Source organism: Bidens hawaiensis, unplaced genomic scaffold (assembly GCF_021521415.1).
Source record: "Bidens hawaiensis isolate Kalapana, Puna unplaced genomic scaffold, B.hawaiensis_p1.1 tig00028026_1, whole genome shotgun sequence".
In the NCBI taxonomy this organism is placed as follows: Eukaryota; Viridiplantae; Streptophyta; class Magnoliopsida; order Asterales; family Asteraceae; genus Bidens; species Bidens hawaiensis.
In genome coordinates, this window is record NW_027494551.1 from 6,647 (window position 1) to 28,290 (window position 21,644).

The window sequence follows — 21,644 nt, forward strand, 5'->3', positions numbered from 1 at the left end:
GTGATGTTTGTGTATTTTAAAACATACGAATACAGCTGCCAGTTTTTTACTGCTTTCAGCATTTCACATTTGGTCATCTAAACCAGCAGTGTCTCTGTATGTTACATTTCTCGTTAATCGAATAGTTGATAGCCATTAGTCGTATACAAGGTCAACTTTTGGCTCAAATCCGAGTCGATGCTGGTTAGACTCAGGTTGCTCATTGACAACCAAACGGTTTTATAAATCGATGAGTAAACTAGCATAAAACATCCTAACATAAACACAAACCTTAACAAGGCAGATATACATACATTCTAGGAGGATCATTTATTATGAAAAGAAAAAAATCTGCAACATCTATTGACCCTGTGACGTGGCTGGACTGTGCATGCAAATTCATCACCACCTCAACAAGGCAGTGTCATATGTTCTTATACGAAAAGCAATTAATAAAAAGCAGCACAGTATAAAAACAACATACATAACTTAAGCCGAAAGATTAACCTTTGTCTACACAGATATCGGCTCCGGCAATGCCTCCGGTGGAGCGCCACTGCTACCGTTGAGCACAGTCACATTACCATCAGAATCAACATCCACGATTACCGAATCGCCTTCCTTAATGTCACGAGCAAGCATCTTCTCTGCCATGCTGTCTTCCAGCAACCTCATGATCGCCCGTCTTAATGGCCGTGCACCATAGCTCGGGTTGTAGCCTTCCTCCACCACACGGTCCCTGAACCTCTCGGTTACTTGAAGTTCTATTTCCTTGCCTTTTAGCCGCTCAAAGACTTCCTTCAACATGATGTCAGCAATTTCTTTGACTTCCAGTTTGGTCAACTGTCGGAACACGATCATTTCATCTAATCTGTTTAGGAACTCGGGCCGGAAATATTGTTTTAGCTCTTCGGTCACCAGGCTCTTGATTCGGTTGTAGCTGCTGTCTTTCTCGTCGTAATCGAGGTCAAACCCGATTCTCCGCCCACCTTTTTCGATCACACTGCTACCGACGTTTGAAGTCATGATCAGAAGCGTGTTTTTAAAGTCAACGGTTCGTCCTTTGCTGTCAGTCAACCGCCCATCTTCAAGGATTTGAAGCATCATGTTGAACACATCAGGGTGAGCCTTTTCGATTTCGTCGAATAGGACCACGGTGTAAGGGCGGCGGCGGACCGCCTCGGTTAACTGACCACCTTCGGTGTAACCGACATAACCAGGAGGTGAACCGATTAGTTTTGACACGGTGTGTCGTTCCATAAACTCACTCATGTCGAGCCGGATCATGGCTTCTTCTGAGCCAAAGTAGTAAGCGGCTAAGGCTTTCGCGAGTTCGGATTTACCGACACCAGTGGGTCCTGAGAAGATGAAACTAGCAATGGGACGGTTGGGGTTTTTGAGGCCAACACGAGCACGACGGATGGCTCGGCTGATGGCTTTCACCGCTTCGTCTTGACCGATGATACGTGTGTGGAGTGTTTCTTCCATTTTGAGGAGACGATCCGATTCGTCTGTTGAAACTTTTTCCACTGGTATGCCTGTCCATGATGATACGATGTGCTGAATGTCGGCTTCGGTTACAGTGGGACCCTCCTCTCCTGCCTCAGTCTCGGCTTTGCTCATCTCTTTGTTCTTGTCCACAAGAGCGGATATTTGAGTTTTAAGATCCATTTCCCTATCACGCAACTCGCCAGCCTGTCAAGAGTAGAATAATAATCTTAGTATATCAATTGTACAGAAATAACGGGTCAAACGGGTTTTGACCCGTTCAAACTTGGTTGACTTATCAAGTACCTTTTCGAAGTCTTGGCCACGAACTGCTTCATTCTTTTCTTTTGTTATCTGCCTAAGTTCTTTCTCAAGCTCTTTAGCTTCTTCTGGAAGCTGAAAAGGATACATAGATCATAATTAATGGCTGATTAAAGTAAAGAAAACAAAATAAAGATATACAAAACATATACGTACTTGTGCATGACGAAGTCTAACACGAGAACCGGCTTCATCGATTAAATCAATAGCTTTATCAGGCAGAAAACGGTCACTACAGGTTTAGATAAATCATCAGATACGTGTATCACCATTATAAGATGATAATCAGAAACAAATAAAAAATTTGTATACCTTATGTACTGATATGAGAGTTGGGCAGCAGCTACAAGTGCATCATCAGTGTAACGAAGTTTGTGGTGAATTTCATATCTTTCACGAAGCCCCCTTAGAATCTGTATGGTTTCATCAACTGTGGGCTCGGGCACCCTTACGGGCTGGAACCGTCTCTCTAGTGCTGGGTCCTTCTCAATATGCTTTCTGTACTCATCAAGGGTTGTCGCCCCAATACACTGCACCAATTGATAGTCAAGTCAGCATTTTTAATCATCATGTGCAATTGATGATGTCATCTTTAAGGTTTAAGGTTTCACTTACCTGTAATTCACCACGAGCAAGCGCAGGTTTCAAGATGTTAGCAGCGTCAATAGCTCCCTCTGCAGCTCCTGCTCCAATTAAAGTATGAACCTCATCAATAAAGAGAATAATTTCATCACTTTGCTTAATTTCCTCCATTAGTTTCTTTAGTCTCTCTTCAAACTCTCCACGGTACTTTGTGCCAGCAACAAGTAGACCCATATCCAGAGTTATAACCTGAAAAAACAGGACCATAAATCACAAACAATGTTATTTTGGAAAAAATAAGACAACAAAAAACCAAACAAGTGTGTTTGCAAATTGCAACTCACTTTCTTCCCCTCAATTGTTTCTGGAACATCACCATTAGCAATTCTTTGTGCAAGACCTTCTGCAATAGCAGTCTTTCCAACACCTGGTTCTCCAATTAAACAGGGGTTGTTTTTGGTACGACGTCCAAGAATTTGAGTAACTCTCTCAATTTGTGGCTGCCTTCCAACAACTGGATCCAGCTTACCCTACATAATAAAGGAAACTAACGGTAAAAAAACCAAAAAAAAAAAAGCTTAAAGGTACATAACTAAAGATAACATGACAGTAGCTACCTCTTCTGCTAGCTTTGTTAAGTTAGTACCATATTCCTCCAGTGTTGGCATCTTGTTACCAGAGGTCCCACCACCAACTCCTGCACCCACAGCTTCTGCACTCTCACCAACCATTCTGATAACCTACTCAAAACGGTTGATTAAAACATAATAAAGCATGAATATTGATGAATGAAATTAAAAAATGGAGTATAGATGAGTATATAATGGAGATAATTCACCTGTGTGCGAATGTTATTCGGGTCTGCACCTAGATTCTCAAGGACACGAGCTGCTACACCTTCACCCTCACGAAGCAAACCAAGAAGCAAATGCTCTGATCCAATATAATTATGACCTGAAACAATAATCCATGGTAAAATACGTTAGCCAAATTTTTTAATTTACGAAGATTCGATTTAGATACACAAAAACATATGAAATGTTTGGACAAGGGAATTACCGAGTTGTCGGGCCTCTTCTAATGAGAGTTCCAATACACGTTTGGCACGAGGAGTAAATGGAATCTCAACAGCAACAAATCCACTACCCCTACCAATAATCTTTTCCACCTCAACACGTGCATCTTTCAAATTAATCCCCATTGACTTCAGGACCTTTGCTGCAATACCAGTGCCCTCACCAATAAGACCTAATAAGATCTGCTCTGTACCCACAAAATTGTGGCCAAGCCTTCTCGCTTCCTCTTGTGCAAGCATAATTACTTTAATAGCCTTTTCAGTGAAACGTTCAAACATGGCTTTTGGTACAACTCTAGAAGGCTTTGCTTTTCTAACTGAAGTGGCAGCTGCAACTTTTGAGTGGAAATCTTGGCCTCTTTGGACCAAGTTGTCTAAAGCATTAGCTCCCCGCAAACCAGAAAAGGTTCTCACCCTCATTGATGGAGCTTGTAGGCCACACATCATCTTGACTGCTCGTTTTGCATTACCAGATCGCTTTGAACGGACCTTGCTTTCACTTGAAACTGCTGAAGGAAAGCTGGTAGATTGCACCAAAGCCCCTGCCATGATTGCAGCCAGAGAATTCTGCAAAAACAACAGATTTCTATAATATTCAGAAGAATAGATATTAGAATCCAAACATAAGCTTCTAGTACTAACTTCGCACGAAAATCTGATGATGTTCAATATAACATAACTCTGGTAATGTGCTCAAGCCTCAAAACTATGAAAATAATGTTCCTTTAGTAACTCTAAAACAAGCTTCCAACTATAGCAATATATTTCTCTTCATAATGACTGTTTATTAATGCATAAGGTAACACACCAACATGCAGGTAAGCACTTATCGTTACATTTCAATCACAAACTACAAGACCATAGGATAACTCAAGATAATTCGTGGCATAAGAAAACAAACAAAATCCAGAATTAAACGTCGAAATGAATACTTTCCTCTTTCAAACAACTTTTTTAAAAGCCTGTCAGCATTAACACATTACGAGTTCACTTACGAAAATAAATTTTCTTTAGTAACTCTAACAAGCATCCAACTATAGCAATATATTTCCCTTCATGACAAGTGTTTAATATCAACGATGCATAAGATAGCGCACTAACGTGCAGGTTAGCACTTGCCGCCACACTTTAATCACAAACTACAACACCATAAGATAACTCAACAAAACAATTAACCGTCGAAATGAATACTTTCCTCTTTCAAACACCTTATAATTTCACCTTTAATGTACTAATACCTAACCGAAACAACTCACCAATAATACAAGTATCATATCAACATAATATTAAGCATCCAAACGATCACATACAACTCGTAATTAATAGAAAGTTTGAATCAAACACTAATATACCGCTAGGTTATCAACGATTACATCTTCTTCGATAACAATTAAAATTCAACGAAACCGCAATCAATTTCAACAAAATGAATATTATGAACGCATACTTAACAGAAATTGAAATCGAAACCCTAACGTATACAAACGCATACGTAAAATTACATAAAACGAATAATTTAGGTGTAAATAATTCTGTACCTAACACGAATAAGATTCCAATTAACCGGCAACAGTTAGCCGGATTGAAGAAGAGATGAGTTGAATTGGATTGAATTGAATCTGTAATCTACAATAATAATGATAATAATATCTTGTTTGTTTAATTTTAATAGTAAAGTGAAACAACAAGAGGCAAAGAAGGTATTGATTATTATTTGTACACGCACGCAATTCAATCCGGTTCAGAAACTTCATACGGTGCAATAATAATATGAGGATAATATAATCACTTGGATTGCTAGTGTGACGTGGCCGGTGAGGATGTGGTCTCTCACGGACCGTTGGATGGTTTGGTGGTGTTGATGGATAAGAGAGAAAAATATCCAAGATATTTGGTTATTAACTTATTATTGTTATTCGTGGTTAAAATTAACCCAAGAAATGAGATGTGGTAATGGTGAGTTTTGGAGTGTTAATTTTATTTTTCGAACGGTAAAACTTTTTATAAATAACAAACAAAACACCGAAAAAGCATTTTCTCCGCACTCGGAAGGAAGATACCAACAAGAAGGAATTGTTGTTTAATTTGTTAGAAATTGTTGTAAAATAAATAAATAAGTTGTTTTAAATGTTAGCTAACTTTTAGAAGAAAATTCAAAATATGTTTCTATTTTTTTTAAAAAAAAAAAAAGAAGTTTTGATGAAAATAAGACACTTACATCGAACTAATTTTATGTGACCGGGTTAAATTCACTCAAACAACTTTGATTAGTGTTAATAATTAAGCAGACAAACAGAAGAATAATTAACCTCTTGTTTATGTTGGTGTCTGTCTATCCTACATGACCTAGATTAAAATGGCTATGAATGACAGATTTAACGTTTTTTTTTATCAAAAGTAAGAGGTTTGGTCTATGCTTTATTACAGATAGTCATTCTTTTGGAGAAATGGTTGAAAATGCATGCGGGTACACTGCAACAGACTCTTTCTCATCACTGACTTGGTGGGGATTCATTCTTTTACTCATTGCCTGCCATACTCATTTAGTAGACAGCGAGCAGCAAGTACCTACTCCTATCAATATGAAAAGAAGCTGAATCTAACTCGAATTTTAAAGAGCTTGAAAAAGTAAGGGATTCAAAGTCAAAAATTCAATCATTTCGTAGATTTGGTTCAAATTTTTTATGCGGTGAAAAGACCTTCAAATATAAAGTTTTACGCTGTGATGCATGTCCCGTCCACCTCGTGTAAATGCAATCAATGTGGATTCTGAAAAAGAAAAAATTGTATGCCTGGCAAACATAAAACAAGACACATAACGTGTTAAAAGGTAAGTGTAACTTTTCGGAAGTGATGATAAGACTCGAAAGGTAAGTATAAACTGCGTTTACATTTAATTTATCAAAATTTAGCACTTATCATGACTCTCCAAAACATATCATATACATCAACTTGATGTGAAAAAAAATGTTTAATTGCAAATAGAACTCAATAAAGTTACGTACAATTGTACATGCATCAGCCTACCATTTAAAAAGACCTCATGCGTCTAGACTATATTTGTTTGCTACAAAAGTATTTTTTTATGAACTCAAGCAAGCTTTCTTTTCTGGTTCACTCATAGTAAACCTTAACATTACCATGTTAGCTAACTTTTAGAAGAAAATTCAAAATATGTTTCTATTTTTTTTCTAAAAAAAAAAAGAAGTTTTGATGAAAATAAGACACTTACATCGAACTAATTTTATGTGACCGGGTTAAATTCACTCAAACAACTTTGATTAGTGTTAATAATTAAGCAGACAAGCAGAAGAATAATTAACCTCTTGTTTATGTTGGTGTCTGTCTATCCTACATGACCTGGATTAAAATGGCTATGAATGACAGATTTAACGTTTTTTTTATCAAAAGTAAGAGGTTTGGTCTATGCTTTATTACAGATAGTCATTCTTTTGGAGAAATGGTTGAAAATGCATGCGGGTACACTGCAACAGACTCTTTCTCATCACTGACTTGGTGGGGATTCATTCTTTTACTCATTGCCTGCCATACTCATTTAGTAGACAGCGAGCAGCAAGTACCTACTCCTATCAATATGAAAAGAAGCTGAATCTAACTCGAATTTTAAAGAGCTTGAAAAAGTAAGGGATTCAAAGTCAAAAATTCAATCATTTCGTAGATTTGGTTCAAATTTTTTATGCGGTGAAAAGACCTTCAAATATGAAGTTTTACGCTTTGATGCATGTCCCGTCCACCTCGTGTAAATGCAATCAATGTGGATTCTGAAAAAGAAAAAATTGTATGACTGGCAAACATAAAACATGACACATAACGTGTTAAAAGGTAAGTGTAACTTTTCGGAAGTGATGATAAGACTCGAAAGGTAAGTATAAACTGCGTTTACATTTAATTTATCAAAATTTAGCACTTATCATAACTCTCCAAAACATATCATATACATCAACTTGATGTGAAAAAAAATGTTTAATTGCAAATAGAACTCAATGAAGTTACGTACAATTGTACATGCATCAGCCTACCATTTAAAAAGACCTCATGCGTCTAGACTATATTTGTTTGCTACAAAAGTATTTTTTTATGAACTCAAGCAAGCTTTCTTTTCTGGTTCACTCATAGTAAACCTTAACATTACCATGTTAGCTAACTTTTAGAAGAAAATTCAAAATATGTTTCTATTTTTTTTTTAAAAAAAAGAAGTTTTGATAAAAATAAGACACTTACATCAAACTAATTTTATGTGACTGGGTTAAATTCACTCAAACAACTTTGATTAGTGTTAATAATTAAGCAGAAGAATAATTAACCTCTTGTTTATGTTTGTGACATTCGTCAATTTCGGGTCACTTTTGTTATGTAAACCCGACCCGTTTGTAACCCGAACATTTCAAATATATAAAATATTGGATCTTGTCATTTAAAATATATAAAATATATTTTTTTTATATTATGCATTGTTTGACCATTTAAACATACCCATTTTTATGCAAACCATAAAAGAATCTTTATACCCAACCCTTCACTCTTTCCCTATATATACACACCCATCTTCTTCATTTTACTCTTGCTACATCTCCAAAAACTCTCTCAAACTCCATAGATTCAAGGTTGTTATTTCTTATGTATTCTTGAAGTTTTGACTTCTCAAGTCAAACTAACTATAGTCTTTCATTCTAACTTGTTCATCTAACATTACTAACTCTTGAATATGGTGGTACAACATATATATAATACACACCCCTTGTTTCCTTTATTTGTTATTTCACCGACTTTGGTTGGTTAAGTTTCGAATGTCATAAGGCAAGGCTTCATGGAGGACTTCGTGTTCTTGATATATATTTACACACACATAACTTATTATACATATCACTTATGACTAACTTCTAACCCTTTAGTTTGTTCATCTTATTTACAAGTTCCATGGTGTGGGTTTGTATAAGACTAACCTCGGTTTAACCAAAACTAGTCCAAACCGGAAACCTAACTTTTGTTTACTAGTTTTGTTAAAATAGTTGTTTAAACATGTTTATTGCTAGATTTGAGTTTCAAAAATCATTTTTACAAGTTCTTTGATATTAAGCATATGGAATCCATCTATGAACTCGTTGGGAGATGGAAACCGAACTAAACCGAAACTTTTGCTTAAAAGACTTGTAGTTAACTTTTTTTGTTGTAAAATTTAAGTTTTCTTCATTTATAAACCAATATACAAGTTCTATGATATTTGGGCATGTAGAAACCATCTATGAACTATTTGTGAGATGGAGACCGACTATACCGACTTTTACTCGCTTAAGACACACAAGTGTGTTTTTAGTTATCAAGACTTGTATATTTCTTTAAAAAAATAGTTTACAAAATGATTTTAATTATTTTCTTAAGTACTTGGAATAGCTGGATCCAACTTGATCTCATAACATAGCTTGGACCGACAAAACCGAACACTCGCTTAACGTGCGTTGTTAGTTCTAAACAATAGATCTACATACTTGGTTAAGTGTTAGTATGTTTTAATGAGTTATCTCATAACAATTAATATTTTGGAAAGTTGACTTTGGGTTTGACCATTTGTCAAGACCCGAACACTCGTTAAAAACCCGTTTTAGTATCTTTAGCCTAATGGAACTTGCATTTTAGCATTTTCCCCACCTTATTACTTAACATTGGTTAAGTAAATATTAAGGTTAGATACTTTAACCCGGTTTTGAGCAAACTTACATTTTTTAAAAGGGTTATTATTATAAATTCTTAAATAATTACATTTTAAACCTTGAACTTTAATTGATTAGTTTTTGCAACAATTATTTTATTTAAAGATCTTCAAGACAACCTTTCTAAATCCAAGACTTTCTTTTATTTAGGCTTCATACGTTAAACTCGTCGTTCCGGCAAATCTCCAAATAATCAATCTTTCAAGTTTATTACTTGAATGTGAGTAACTTCATACCCCGTTTTCTATCTTTTATTTTGGGGGTGACATTTCAACTTATCTAAACTAAATGTTTTATACTTGGGTCTTAAACCACAAACGTTGTTGTATACATTACTTGAATAATTGTTCGATTTGGTGTTCTATGCTTATTTGACTATGTGTTTATCGCTTTTGGATGGTGGAACTATAAATCCTAGACCATTTGGCAACCCCTCATGGCAAGGTGTCGTTAACTTAATGCAATTAACGATAACTATAAAATCCTAAACTATTTGGCAACCCCTTATAGTTGGGTGTCGCTAACTTGTTAGCGATAACTATTTATCCAAGTTTATAGCTATTATTTATGGTTTTGTATACTAGTTTTGTGGCTTTTCATACTATATATCTATTGTTCAAACTTATGAATTGCTCACCAACATTTGTGTTGATAAACTTTATTTTATGAAATGTTACAGGTTTGCATCTAGGTTGATTATGGAGTTCGGTGAAGAAAACGTCACAAATACCGTTAGGATATTAGCAAAACTGAACAATATTTGATTTGCTATATTTTGTTATATTTTGTTGTATTTGAGTTATGAATATTTGGTTATGTGACATTTTCGATGATGTGAAATGAAATGAGTTTGTTAAATATTGTCGCTTTAAATAGTGTCATGCGCTTATGAACAATCGTTGCACCCCGGCATGTTCCGCCGCCTTTGGTCAGGGTGTGACAGATTGGTATCAGAGCCATGACAATTAAGATAGGTGGTTAGACGTAACGACCTAGAATTGTTATGCTTAGGGTCATATACGTGTGTTCATATGTGTTTACTTTATCTAATTGCTCATATCGTATGTTTATTTATTAACTTGTTTAAAATTCACCAATATCCTAAATGATCACATACACACACTTTCATATTATTTCCAAGGTATCCTTACCTTAAAACGCAAAAAGTAGATTTTCATTGTGTTTTATGGATTACAAGATTAACTTGGATCCCGTTGTTTCAAATCCCTTAAAGGTTGCGTTTATTTCGGGTTGGTAGCCATCATAGGAAACGAGAAATTATAAAATGACCATTTGACAAAAAGATTCCAAGAATCGAAGGTGATTTACTTACCTGGGATGGTTGAGTTATAATGCTCGTTTTCTAGGTCATAAATCGTGTTATAAATGTCAATTGTAACATCCCGAAATTTCAAGATAATATTAATTATGTTACTTAATAATAGAGAGAAAGTTTACCCGGGTTATCAGGAAATAAATAATAGAATAGGAGTTGGTATGGGTCGGGCTAGTGTTGGGTAATGGATGTGGGTTGTGGACTTGGATTAATTAGGATGGGTTAAATGAGAATGGGCCTTAGGTCCATGGGATCTCAGGGATATAAATACCCTAACACCCCAAAATATCTTCATTCTATCTTTATTCAAGCACACTCCACACACACATACCCAAAACCGCCGCCGGCCGGGCCGAGAAAGAAGGAAGGATCGAGCGAGGTCCGGGTAAGAGAGAAAGATTAGTGGTGATACCAAGATAAACGAGATCCAAACAAGCTCAAAAGGTATGATTCTTGATCTTGGAAGTTTAAAGATCCGAGCTTTTAGTGTATAAACGACCAAAAATGGTCGGGAAGTGTAGTGGGTGGTATTGAACCTTAACAAGGGTGTTAAAATCGCCCGAAATGTTGATCAAAAACCGAAACAGCGGACATCTGGGCAACTTCGCCTTCATCTGGGCAACTTCGCCTTCAAGCGATGAACTTCGCCTGCAAGATAAGTTCGCCTGATGAACTTCGCCTGCAAGCTAAGTTCGCCTGATGACAAGTTCGCCTGAGGTTTAAGTTCGCCTGAAGCTAAGTTCGCCTGAGGTTTAACTTCGCCTAAAGCTAAGTTCGCCTGAGGTTTAACTTCGCCTGAAGCCAAGTTCGCCCGAGGGTGAACTTCGCCTAAAGCCAAGTTCGCCCAAGGGTTAACTTCGCCTAAAGCCAAGTTTGATTAGAAAATAAATTATCAAGCGATAAGTCAAAGTAAGCTAATACTAAGCCACCAGATTAGATCAGACGAGTATTGATACGTGTAACTTGTACAGTCAGCCGAGCTCAGATAGAGAAGGGATTTACAGCTATCAGAAAAAGAAGCAGAATTCAGGTGAGTTTCTAGCCCCATTCCTTGTTATGTTTTCGGGGCTGTGTGCATACTCGATGTGTTGTTAATACATTTATCCTAAGTGATAAGTGTATGTCATATGTGATACGTGTGATAGATATGAATGATTGTTTGTCGGTACGCGAACGATCTTCGGATATTGCGCGTACTGTCAGGTTAAAAAATAAAGGTACGAATAGTATATATCGAAGATGTATGAATATTTCAAATGAATACTTGTCGGGGCGTGAACGATCTTCAGATATTGCACGTAACGACAAGGGGTATGGTTGTTAAATGAATGAGGTAAAGAATGCCTAGAGTGTTCTTATGTTATAATGTAAGTATGTGTATATAGGTACACGAATGGCATGTGAGTTCTACGTTCGACATAGTAAGTTAGGATGGCAAATCCCTCTAGCTTCTGTCGGACATAGACTCGGCTGGTGATGGCGTAGTTAAGGACTGCGAGCCTTATACGTGAAGTAGATGATATATGTAAACGTAGATAAGGACTGCGAACCTTATACGTAGTGTAGATAGGCGTCAGCATAGGAAAGGACTGTGAACCTTATACGTGCTGTATTTGTAGCATAGGGGAGGACTGCGAACCTCGTACGTGCTATGAATTAGGTTGCAACATAGGGAAGGACTGCGAACCTTGTACGTATTGTGGATGTATTTCAGCATAGGAAAGGACTGTGAACCTTATACGTGCTGATTTTGTAGCATAGGGGAGGACTGCGAACCTCGTACGTGCTATGAATTAGGTTGCAACATAGGGAAGGACTGCGAACCTTGTACGTGTTGTGGATGTATTTCAGCATAGGAAAGGACTGTGAACCTTATACGTGCTGATTTTGTAGCATAGGGGAGGACTGTGAACCTCGTACGTGCTATGAATTAGGTTGCAACATAGGGAAGGACTGCGAACCTTGTACGTGTTGTGGATGTACTATGGTATAGGGAAGGACCGCGATCCTTGTACGTACCATAAATGGTGAACATAGGTAAGGACTGCGAACCTTGTACGTGTTCACGACCTTGAGTACAGGTATAGACGGTGAACTATGAACGTACTCTCGGTAGACTGAGGTTAGTGATTGTAGATATGTATGTATGTATGGTAGCAAGTATGTATGTAGAACAGAAGGGTAACTAGTGAAGTATGGATATGTATCTACAGATATGTATGTATGTGTATGTATTGTATGGCGTTCGATTAACTAGAACTCACTCAGCGTAGCTGACTTTTAGTATGCACGCAGGTGAGCTGATTATAGAGTTAGCATGAGGATGACACACGGCATGGATTGAACGGCTGGCATCTGAAGAAAGAAGTAAAGATGTTTCAAATATAAAGTTTTGTGTTATGGTATCAAAGAAAAGATTTAATGTTTTGTAACAAATGATTGATGTTTTATATTCCGCGAAAAGTTTTAATAAACTCTGATTTGAAGGACTGTGTTTATGAGTAAATCCGACGCTAAAGTAGGGTCACCGGGTTCGGGGCCTTGCAAGTTGGTATCAGAGCATAAGTTCGAGAGATTTAAGCATCCTACATGCTTAGACTCGAACAGAGAATGGGATTTAAGTAAGAAAAGAAAGAAGATGCCAGTTCAAGAATGCCATGTGTCGCTCAAGCAAAAATCAGTAAAGGTAAGGTGTATTATTAAATGATATATGTTAATGAGAAAGAAAAGATACGTGAACGATAAGGATAGAAGTAATTGATTGTTTGATTTGACTAACTGCTTAAGTAGAACCAGCACAAATAGACTCATAAAGGGAAGCGAATAGGACACGGAAAGCAACGTGATCAGCTAGTCACAGCTGGCCACTGTTATTACCTGTTAGCCTTGCTATCCTTGTACTAAATAGTTCCTTGAGTGATGATGTTTGTGTTGTCCCTTTAAGAATACTGATGGCTAGAGCTGGAGAAGTTGTGGGAACTGGGGGTCGCACTGGACGTCGTGGCAGGCCTCGTCTTGTCCGGCAACCCTCGGTAGAAGAAGCTTCCCACACCGAAGATGAAGGAAGCGCCGCTGGAGGAGACCAGAACAACAACGAAGAAGTTCAACTTAGCCCTGCAGTTCAGGCAGCCATTGTTCAAGCTGTAGTTGCTGCTGTGAAGAACCTGAATCTCGAAGGATCTGCTGGAAGCCGTGAACGAACTGCTGAAGGGGCGGGTGGTGATGGTAGGAAGGATGGGGAAGGAGAAAGAGGGGCCTCGAGTGAGGATAAGTCTGTGAAAGTCGATGACAGGAGAAGAGGCCAAGGTGGGTGCAACTATAAGTCCTTCAAAGGATGCGACCCGCCAAAGCTGACTGGTTTGGGAGACGCAATCGCTACTCTCCAATGGATAGCCACAATGGACAAGGTTATCCGCATTAGCGAATGCCGTCCCGACCAAGCTGTGGGTTATGCTACTCAGTCATTTGAGGAAGAAGCTATGTATTGGTGGGAAGGTGTGGAGCAGAGAAAGACTAGGGATGAGATCAAGGCGTTGAGATGGGACGATCTGAAGGAGTTGGTGATGAAAAAGTTCTGCGCAGATGCCGAGGTTGAAAGGACGGAGATGAAGTTCTTGAATTTAAAGGCCGGTATGATGACGCATCGTGAGTATACTACTGAATTCAACCGACTATCTAGGTTGGTGCCTGATATGGTTGACACTGAGGTCAAAAGAATCAAATGTTATGTGAGGGGATTGCCGCAAAAAGTCCGCATGTTGGTCAGGGCAAATAAACCTGCTACTTTTGACTCTGCTGTTGAACTTGCAGAAGTGGTTTATGCTGACCTGGCTGAGGACGATGTGGTGGTGGGGGAAAAGAAGGAGAAGAAATGGGCTACCTCTGCTAAGCGGTCTGGCGAGATGGTGACAACAACTGATGAGAGGAAGGCCGAGGTTGGGAACAAGGATGCGTGTAAGACGTGTGGGCGAGTGCACCCGGGGGAATGCAGGATTGGGACAGACAGGTGCTATCGGTGCGGAAAGGGTGGGCATTACTCTCGAGACTGCCCTGATCGTCCAAAGTGCTACAAATGCGGAAAAGCTGACCACATGGCGAGGGATTGCAAGGAATCAGGGGCGGGAGGTGCGGAAAGATAAAGACTTGGGGAAACTGCAGAGAGGAACGCTTGATGAAGGAATAATTGTTCATGCAATGGTTTTATTAAGTTGCTTTTGCTTAAGAACTTGTTTTGTGTTAAGGTTTAAAACTTATGTTTATCAGTGACGTGTAATATATTGAGTTTGGTTATGAATGATTATTATGTTATGATGAAAGGTTGTTTTAGACAATAGTGTTAAAAGTACTAATCGAAGCCCTTGGAGGTATGAGATGAGTTGTGGAACATCGAGGGTCTCATGGACAAGCTACCTTAAATAGCTAAAACACATGACCACCATTCGATGACTGTAAAGTCAGAAGTAAGAAGGATAACTCAGAAAGCGAATGCAATTCAATAAAGCGTGTAAATATAAGAAGTTTTCCTTTTATAGGGAATAAGTTAGGTTTCGGGGACGAAACCTCTTTAAGGAGGGAAGACTTGTAACATCCCGAAATTTCAAGATAATATTAATTATGTTACTTAATAATAGAGAGAAAGTTTACCCGGGTTATCAGGAAATAAATAATAGAATGGGAGTTGGTATGGGTCGGGCTAGTGTTGGGTAATGGATGTGGGTTGTGGACTTGGATTAATTAGGATGGGTTAAATGAGAATGGGCCTTAGGTCCATGGGATCTCAGGGATATAAATACCCTAACACCCCAAAATATCTTCATTCTATCTTTATTCAAGCACACTCCACACACACATACCCAAAACCGCCGCCGGCCGGGCCGAGAAAGAAGGAAGGATCGAGCGAGGTCCGGGTAAGAGAGAAAGATTAGTGGTGATACCAAGATAAACGAGATCCAAACAAGCTCAAAAGGTATGATTCTTGATCTTGGAAGTTTAAAGATCCGAGCTTTTAGTGTATAAACGACCAAAAATGGTCGGGAAGTGTAGTGGGTGGTATTGAACCTTAACAAGGGTGTTAAAATCGCCCGAAATGTTGATCAGAAACCGAAACAGCGGACATCTGGGCAACTTCGCCTTCATCTGGGCAACTTCGCCTTCATCTGGGCAACTTCGCCTTCAAGCGATGAACTTCGCCTGCAAGATAAGTTCGCCTGATGAACTTCGCCTGCAAGCTAAGTTCGCCTGATGACAAGTTCGCCTGAGGTTTAAGTTCGCCTGAAGCTAAGTTCGCCTGAGGTTTAACTTCGCCTAAAGCTAAGTTCGCCTGAGGTTTAACTTCGCCTGAAGCCAAGTTCGCCCGAGGGTTAACTTCGCCTAAAGCCAAGTTCGCCCAAGGGTTAACTTCGCCTAAAGCCAAGTTTGATTAGAAAATAAATTATCAAGCGATAAGTCAAAGTAAGCTAATACTAAGCCACCAGATTAGATCAGACGAGTATTGATACGTGTAACTTGTACAGTCAGCCGAGCTCAGATAGAGAAGGGATTTACAGCTATCAGAAAAAGAAGCAGAATTCAGGTGAGTTTCTAGCCCCATTCCTTGTTATGTTTTCGGGGCTGTGTGCATACTCGATGTGTTGTTAATACATTTATCCTAAGTGATAAGTGTATGTCATATGTGATACGTGTGATAGATATGAATGATTGTTTGTCGGTACGCGAACGATCTTCGGATATTGCGCGTACTGTCAGGTTAAAAAATAAAGGTACGAATAGTATATATCGAAGATGTATGAATATTTCAAATGAATACTTGTCGGGGCGTGAACGATCTTCGGATATTGCACGTAACGACAAGGGGTATGGTTGTTAAATGAATGAGGTAAAGAATGCCTAGAGTGTTCTTATGTTATAATGTAAGTATGTGTATATAGGTACACGAATGGCATGTGAGTTCTACGTTCGACATAGTAAGTTAGGATGGCAAATCCCTCTAGCTTCTGTCGGACATAGACTCGGCTGGTGATGGCGTAGTTAAGGACTGCGAGCCTTATACGTGAAGTAGATGATATATGTAAACGTAGATAAGGACTGCGAACCTTATACGTAGTGTAGATAGGCGTCAGCATAGGAAAGGACTGTGAACCTTATACGTGCTGTATTTGTAGCATAGGGGAGGACTGCGAACCTCGTACGTGCTATGAATTAGGTTGCAACATAGGGAAGGACTGCGAACCTTGTACGTGTTGTGGATGTATTTCAGCATAGGAAAGGACTGTGAACCTTATACGTGCTGATTTTGTAGCATAGGGGAGGACTGCGAACCTCGTACGTGCTATGAATTAGGTTGCAACATAGGGAAGGACTGCGAACCTTGTACGTGTTGTGGATGTATTTCAGCATAGGAAAGGACTGTGAACCTTATACGTGCTGATTTTGTAGCATAGGGGAGGACTGCGAACCTCGTACGTGCTATGAATTAGGTTGCAACATAGGGAAGGACTGCGAACCTTGTACGTGTTGTGGATGTACTATGGTATAGGGAAGGACCGCGATCCTTGTACGTACCATAAATGGTGAACATAGGTAAGGACTGCGAACCTTGTACGTGTTCACGACCTTGAGTACAGGTATAGACGGTGAACTATGAACGTACTCTCGGTAGACTGAGGTTAGTGATTGTAGATATGTATGTATGTATGGTAGCAAGTATGTATGTAGAACAGAAGGGTAACTAGTGAAGTATGGATATGTATCTACAGATATGTATGTATGTGTATGTATTGTATGGCGTTCGATTAACTAGAACTCACTCAGCGTAGCTGACTTTTAGTATGCACGCAGGTGAGCTGATTATAGAGTTAGCATGAGGATGACACACGGCATGGATTGAACGGCTGGCATATGAAGAAAGAAGTAAAGATATTTCAAATATAAAGTTTTGTGTTATGGTATCAAAGAAAAGATTTAATGTTTTGTAACAAATGATTGATGTTTTATATTCCGCGAAAAGTTTTAATAAACTCTGATTTGAAGGACTGTGTTTATGAGTAAATCCGACGCTAAAGTAGGGTCACCGGGTTCGGGGCCTTACATCAATGCTTTAAGTAGTCGAATACGAGCGTTCCGGTCGCCATCCTAATTTTCGGTGTTAAAACAATAGAACTACGGTGATTTCGTGGACTAGTGTTTTGACATGACGTTGTATCTCGATTTATTTTGTTATTATCGTTATTTGAGTCGAAAACATGAAAAAGTTTCGGTGGTTCGTACACATGTTTAGACTCCAATATGTTTTTTTATAAAACTTTTTAGTGTTAGAATATCAAGTCATGGTGGTCATGCACGATTTTTCCAACTCTATAAATCTCAAAATCTCAAATTTTTAAGCTTTAAATTCTCAAAAAAAAAAAAACCATTTACTATTGTTTTCGGTTTTGTTATTTATAAACAAAGTTTTATATTTTATCTAACACTAACATCTTCTCCATACTAACTCTAGAATTCACAAATCAAAAATCGAAATCTTATTTTATTTTATACACCTTTATATTCATTTCCTTTTACCCAAAAACTTATCCCATTTTCTTTATAATTTTTTAGCATGCCTCCGCTAAGACGCCAACCGCGCAAGAACTCCACTCGACGTATGGCCGCCATCATCGCCAAGCAAATGGCCGCTGTGATTCCCGAACTAATAACCCAAATACAAGCAAACCAACCCGCACCCGTTGTTGCACCTATTGAGCCCAAACCCGCATCCTACCTGCTTAAACAATTTTCTAGTGCCAACCCGTCCGAATTCTATGGAACCAACTATGCGACTACGTTGTTGCAGTGGTTCGAATCTGTGGAGAATGTGTTTTTACACAGCGAATGCCCCGAAGCGAAAAAGACAAACTTCGCTTCAAGCATGTTTAGGGGAACCGCCCTAACATGGTGGGGTAGTGTCATGCACCTCCAAGGTACGGATGTGGCCATGGCTCTTCCATGGGCCGAGCTCAAGGCGCTGATGAAGAAGAAATTCTGTCCTAAACACGAGCTCCAAAAGCTTGAGGTAGAATTTTGGGACTTAAAACAAGAAGGTGGTGATAACGCCGCTTACTCGCTCCGTTTCCACGAGCTAAGCATTCTTGTACCTCACTTGGTCACCCCAACCGAACGTGAAATTGACAAATATATTGGGGGTTTACAGATGAAAATCCGGGACTCAGTCATGAGTAGCAAACCCGCGAACCTTGAGGAAGCCATCACGTTAGCCGGTTGGCTATCGGAAAATCACGTGAAGGAGGGTACCCTAACCCTCAAGAAAACAATCGAGAAAGCCAAAACCGAGCCCGCTCCCCAAGCCAAGATTGAACCCGCACCACAAGCTACAAACTACTCCAACTCCTCCCGACACAACAACAACAACAACAAGAAGAAACCCAAGACTAATTACCGAAACTTTGCCGTCACCCAACCTCAACCACCACAACAAGCCCAAACTTTTCCCCAAAACAGAAAACCTTATATTGGTAACTCCCCACTATGTAACACTTGCCAACTTCACCACCCAACGAACTCGCCGTGTCGCCATTGTACAATTTGTAACCGATTTGGTCACTTCTCCAACACATGCCGATCCACCCAACGAAACCAACCCAACCAACCTAACCCACCAACCCAACCAAGAAACTTTCCCCAAAATGCCCAAAACCGCTATGCACCATACCCATCAAACCAACCCCAACAACCCCGAGCTTGCTTTAATTGTGGTGATCCCAACCATTTCCGCCAAAATTGCCCACGTTTAGCTTTTGCCAACCAAGCTCAAACCGTAACCATACCATACTACCAAACACAAGCTTACCAAGTTCAAACTTACCAACCCCAAATTCCCCAACTCAATGCACCACTCATCCAACCCATCCAAACAATCCAAGCACCACCTCCACCTCCACAACAAGCACATCAAGTCAACCATGGTAATCAAGGGCGGGCGTTTATGATGAATGCAAATCAAGCTCAAATGGCAAACGATGTTGTGAACGGTATGTTTTTGGTGAACTATCATTTGGCTTCTATTTTATTTGATACCGGTGCCGATAGAAGTTTTATTTCTTTGAAATTTGAGTCGAAACTTGCGATGCCTCAAACTAAGCTTTCCCGACCGTTCTCTGTTGAAGTCGCCAATGGAAATTCTATTACCATCAATTCCGTCATCCGCGATTGCTCTCTTATTCTTTCTAAGCATAAATTCTCCATCGATCTCATCCCGATGCAAATGGGTAGCTTCGATGTCATAGTAGGCATGGATTGGTTGTCTTTGCACCGTGCCGAAGTCGTTTGTTTTGATAAATTCATTCGCATTCCGCTTGTCAACGGCAAGGTTCTTAAGGTCTTTGGAAACACAACGTCTCGAAGGCTAAATCTCATGTCGTGTGCTCAATCGCAAAAGTACTTACGCCAAAAATACGTTCGGTTTTTAGCTCTCTCGGTGACAAAAGACAAAAAGGAAAGGAAGATCCAAGATATTCCTATTGTTCATGATTTCCTTGATGTCTTTCCCGATGATGTTACCGGTCTTCCTCCCGTTCGTCCGATTGAATTCCAAATCGATCTTGTGCCCGGCGCGATGCCCGTGGCCAAGGCTCCTTATCTTCTAGCCCCGTTGGAAATGCAAGAAATATCAAACCAACTCGAAGAACTTTCCGATAAAGGCTTCATTCGTCCAAGCTCTTCTCCTTGGGGCGCTCCTGTTCTCTTCGTGAAAAAGAAGGATGGTTCGTTTCGTATGTGCATCGATTATCGAGAACTCAACAAACTTACTATTAAAAATCGTTATCCATTGCCACGTATCGACGACTTATTCGACCAACTTCAAGGCGCAACTTGTTTCTCCAAAATTGATCTTCGATCGGGTTATCATCAATTGCGTGTTTGCGAAGAAGACATTCCAAAAACCGCTTTCCGTACTCGATATAGACATTTCGAATTTTTGGTTAAGCCCTTCGGGTTAACAAATGCACCCGCGGTGTTTATGGACCTCATGAACCGCGTTTGTAAATCATTCCTTGATAAATTCGTTATTGTCTTTATTGATGACATCCTTATCTTCTCTAAATCCAAAGCCGAACATGAACATCATTTGCGTTCCATTCTCGAGCTCCTTAGAAACGAACAACTCTTTGCCAAATTCTCCAAATGTGAATTTTGGCTCGAGGAAGTTCAATTTTTGGGACATATCGTAAACGACAAAGGTATTCATGTTGATCCCGCTAAAATTGAGGCTGTTAAGGATTGGAAAACTCTAACGACTCCCACGGAAATTCGATCCTTCCTCGGTTTGGCCGGATATTATCGGCGTTTCATTCGGAATTTTTCCAAGATCTCTTTGCCTCTTACCTCTCTCACCCATAAGGGACAACCCTTCGATTGGGGTTCAAAGCAAGAGGAAGCCTTTTGTACTCTCAAGGACATGCTTTGCAATGCTCTTATTCTAACTCTTCACGATGGAAACGACGATTTTGTTGTATTTTGTGATGCATCCCATCAAGGACTTGTTTGTGTTCTCATGCAACGAGGTCAAGTCATCGCATACGCATCAAGGCAACTTAAGGTCAACGAGAAGAACTATACGACTCACGATCTCGAACTTGGTGCCGTCGTTTTCGCTCTCAAAATATGGAGACATTACCTTTATGGAACAAAATGTGTGGTTTTTACCGATCATAAAAGTCTTCAACACATTTTTGACCAAAAAGATCTCAACATGAGACAACGACGATGGGCCGAATTACTTAGTGATTACGACTGCGAGATTCGCTACCACCCCGGTAAAGCGAATGTTGTCGCCGACGCCCTAAGTCGAAAGGTTAATATTAAATCCGTTCTGCTTCTAAGCGTCATTGTTCAAACCGATCTTCAAATTCGTATCTTTCAAGCTCAACGCACCTCCGTTGAAGAAGGTAACATGTATGACGAAATGTCATGTGGAGCCAAACTTCAACTCGAAACCAAACCCGATGGTCTTTTGTATTTTCTCAATCGTTTGTGGGTTCCCGATCGCGATGACCTTCGTACTTGTATTCTCGACGAAGCTCATAATTTGCACTATTCCGTTCATCTCGGTGCGGATAAGATGTACTTCGATCTTCGT

General features: G+C 39.4%; 1 protein-coding gene across 1 annotated transcript; it reads right to left on the reverse strand.

The window, feature by feature from the left end:
* Nucleotides 1-290: 290 nt before the first annotated feature.
* LOC143576212 (ATP-dependent Clp protease ATP-binding subunit ClpA homolog CD4B, chloroplastic-like) lies at nucleotides 291-5,033 on the reverse strand. Its single transcript, XM_077060356.1, has 10 exons — nucleotides 4,984-5,033; nucleotides 3,430-4,012; nucleotides 3,209-3,324; nucleotides 2,988-3,110; nucleotides 2,715-2,900; nucleotides 2,404-2,619; nucleotides 2,101-2,318; nucleotides 1,945-2,020; nucleotides 1,774-1,863; nucleotides 291-1,674 (listed from the first exon to the last, which is right to left on the reverse strand). Exons 2-10 carry the CDS (start codon nucleotides 3,992-3,994, stop codon nucleotides 493-495), a joined length of 2,772 nt encoding a protein of 923 aa, XP_076916471.1. The 5' UTR covers nucleotides 3,995-4,012; nucleotides 4,984-5,033; the 3' UTR covers nucleotides 291-492.
* Between the last annotated feature and the right edge of the window lie 16,611 nt (nucleotides 5,034-21,644).

Coding starts and splice junctions, on each gene's coding strand:
- LOC143576212 (XM_077060356.1), bottom strand. CDS start 3,994: ATGGCAGGGGCTTTGGTGCAATCTACCAGCTTTCCTTCAGCAGTTTCA. Junction 2,021..2,100: donor CTCTCATATCAGTACATAAG/GTATACAAATTT, acceptor CTAAACCTGTAG/TGACCGTTTTCTGCCTGATA. Junction 1,864..1,944: donor TTAGACTTCGTCATGCACAA/GTACGTATATGT, acceptor TATCCTTTTCAG/CTTCCAGAAGAAGCTAAAGA.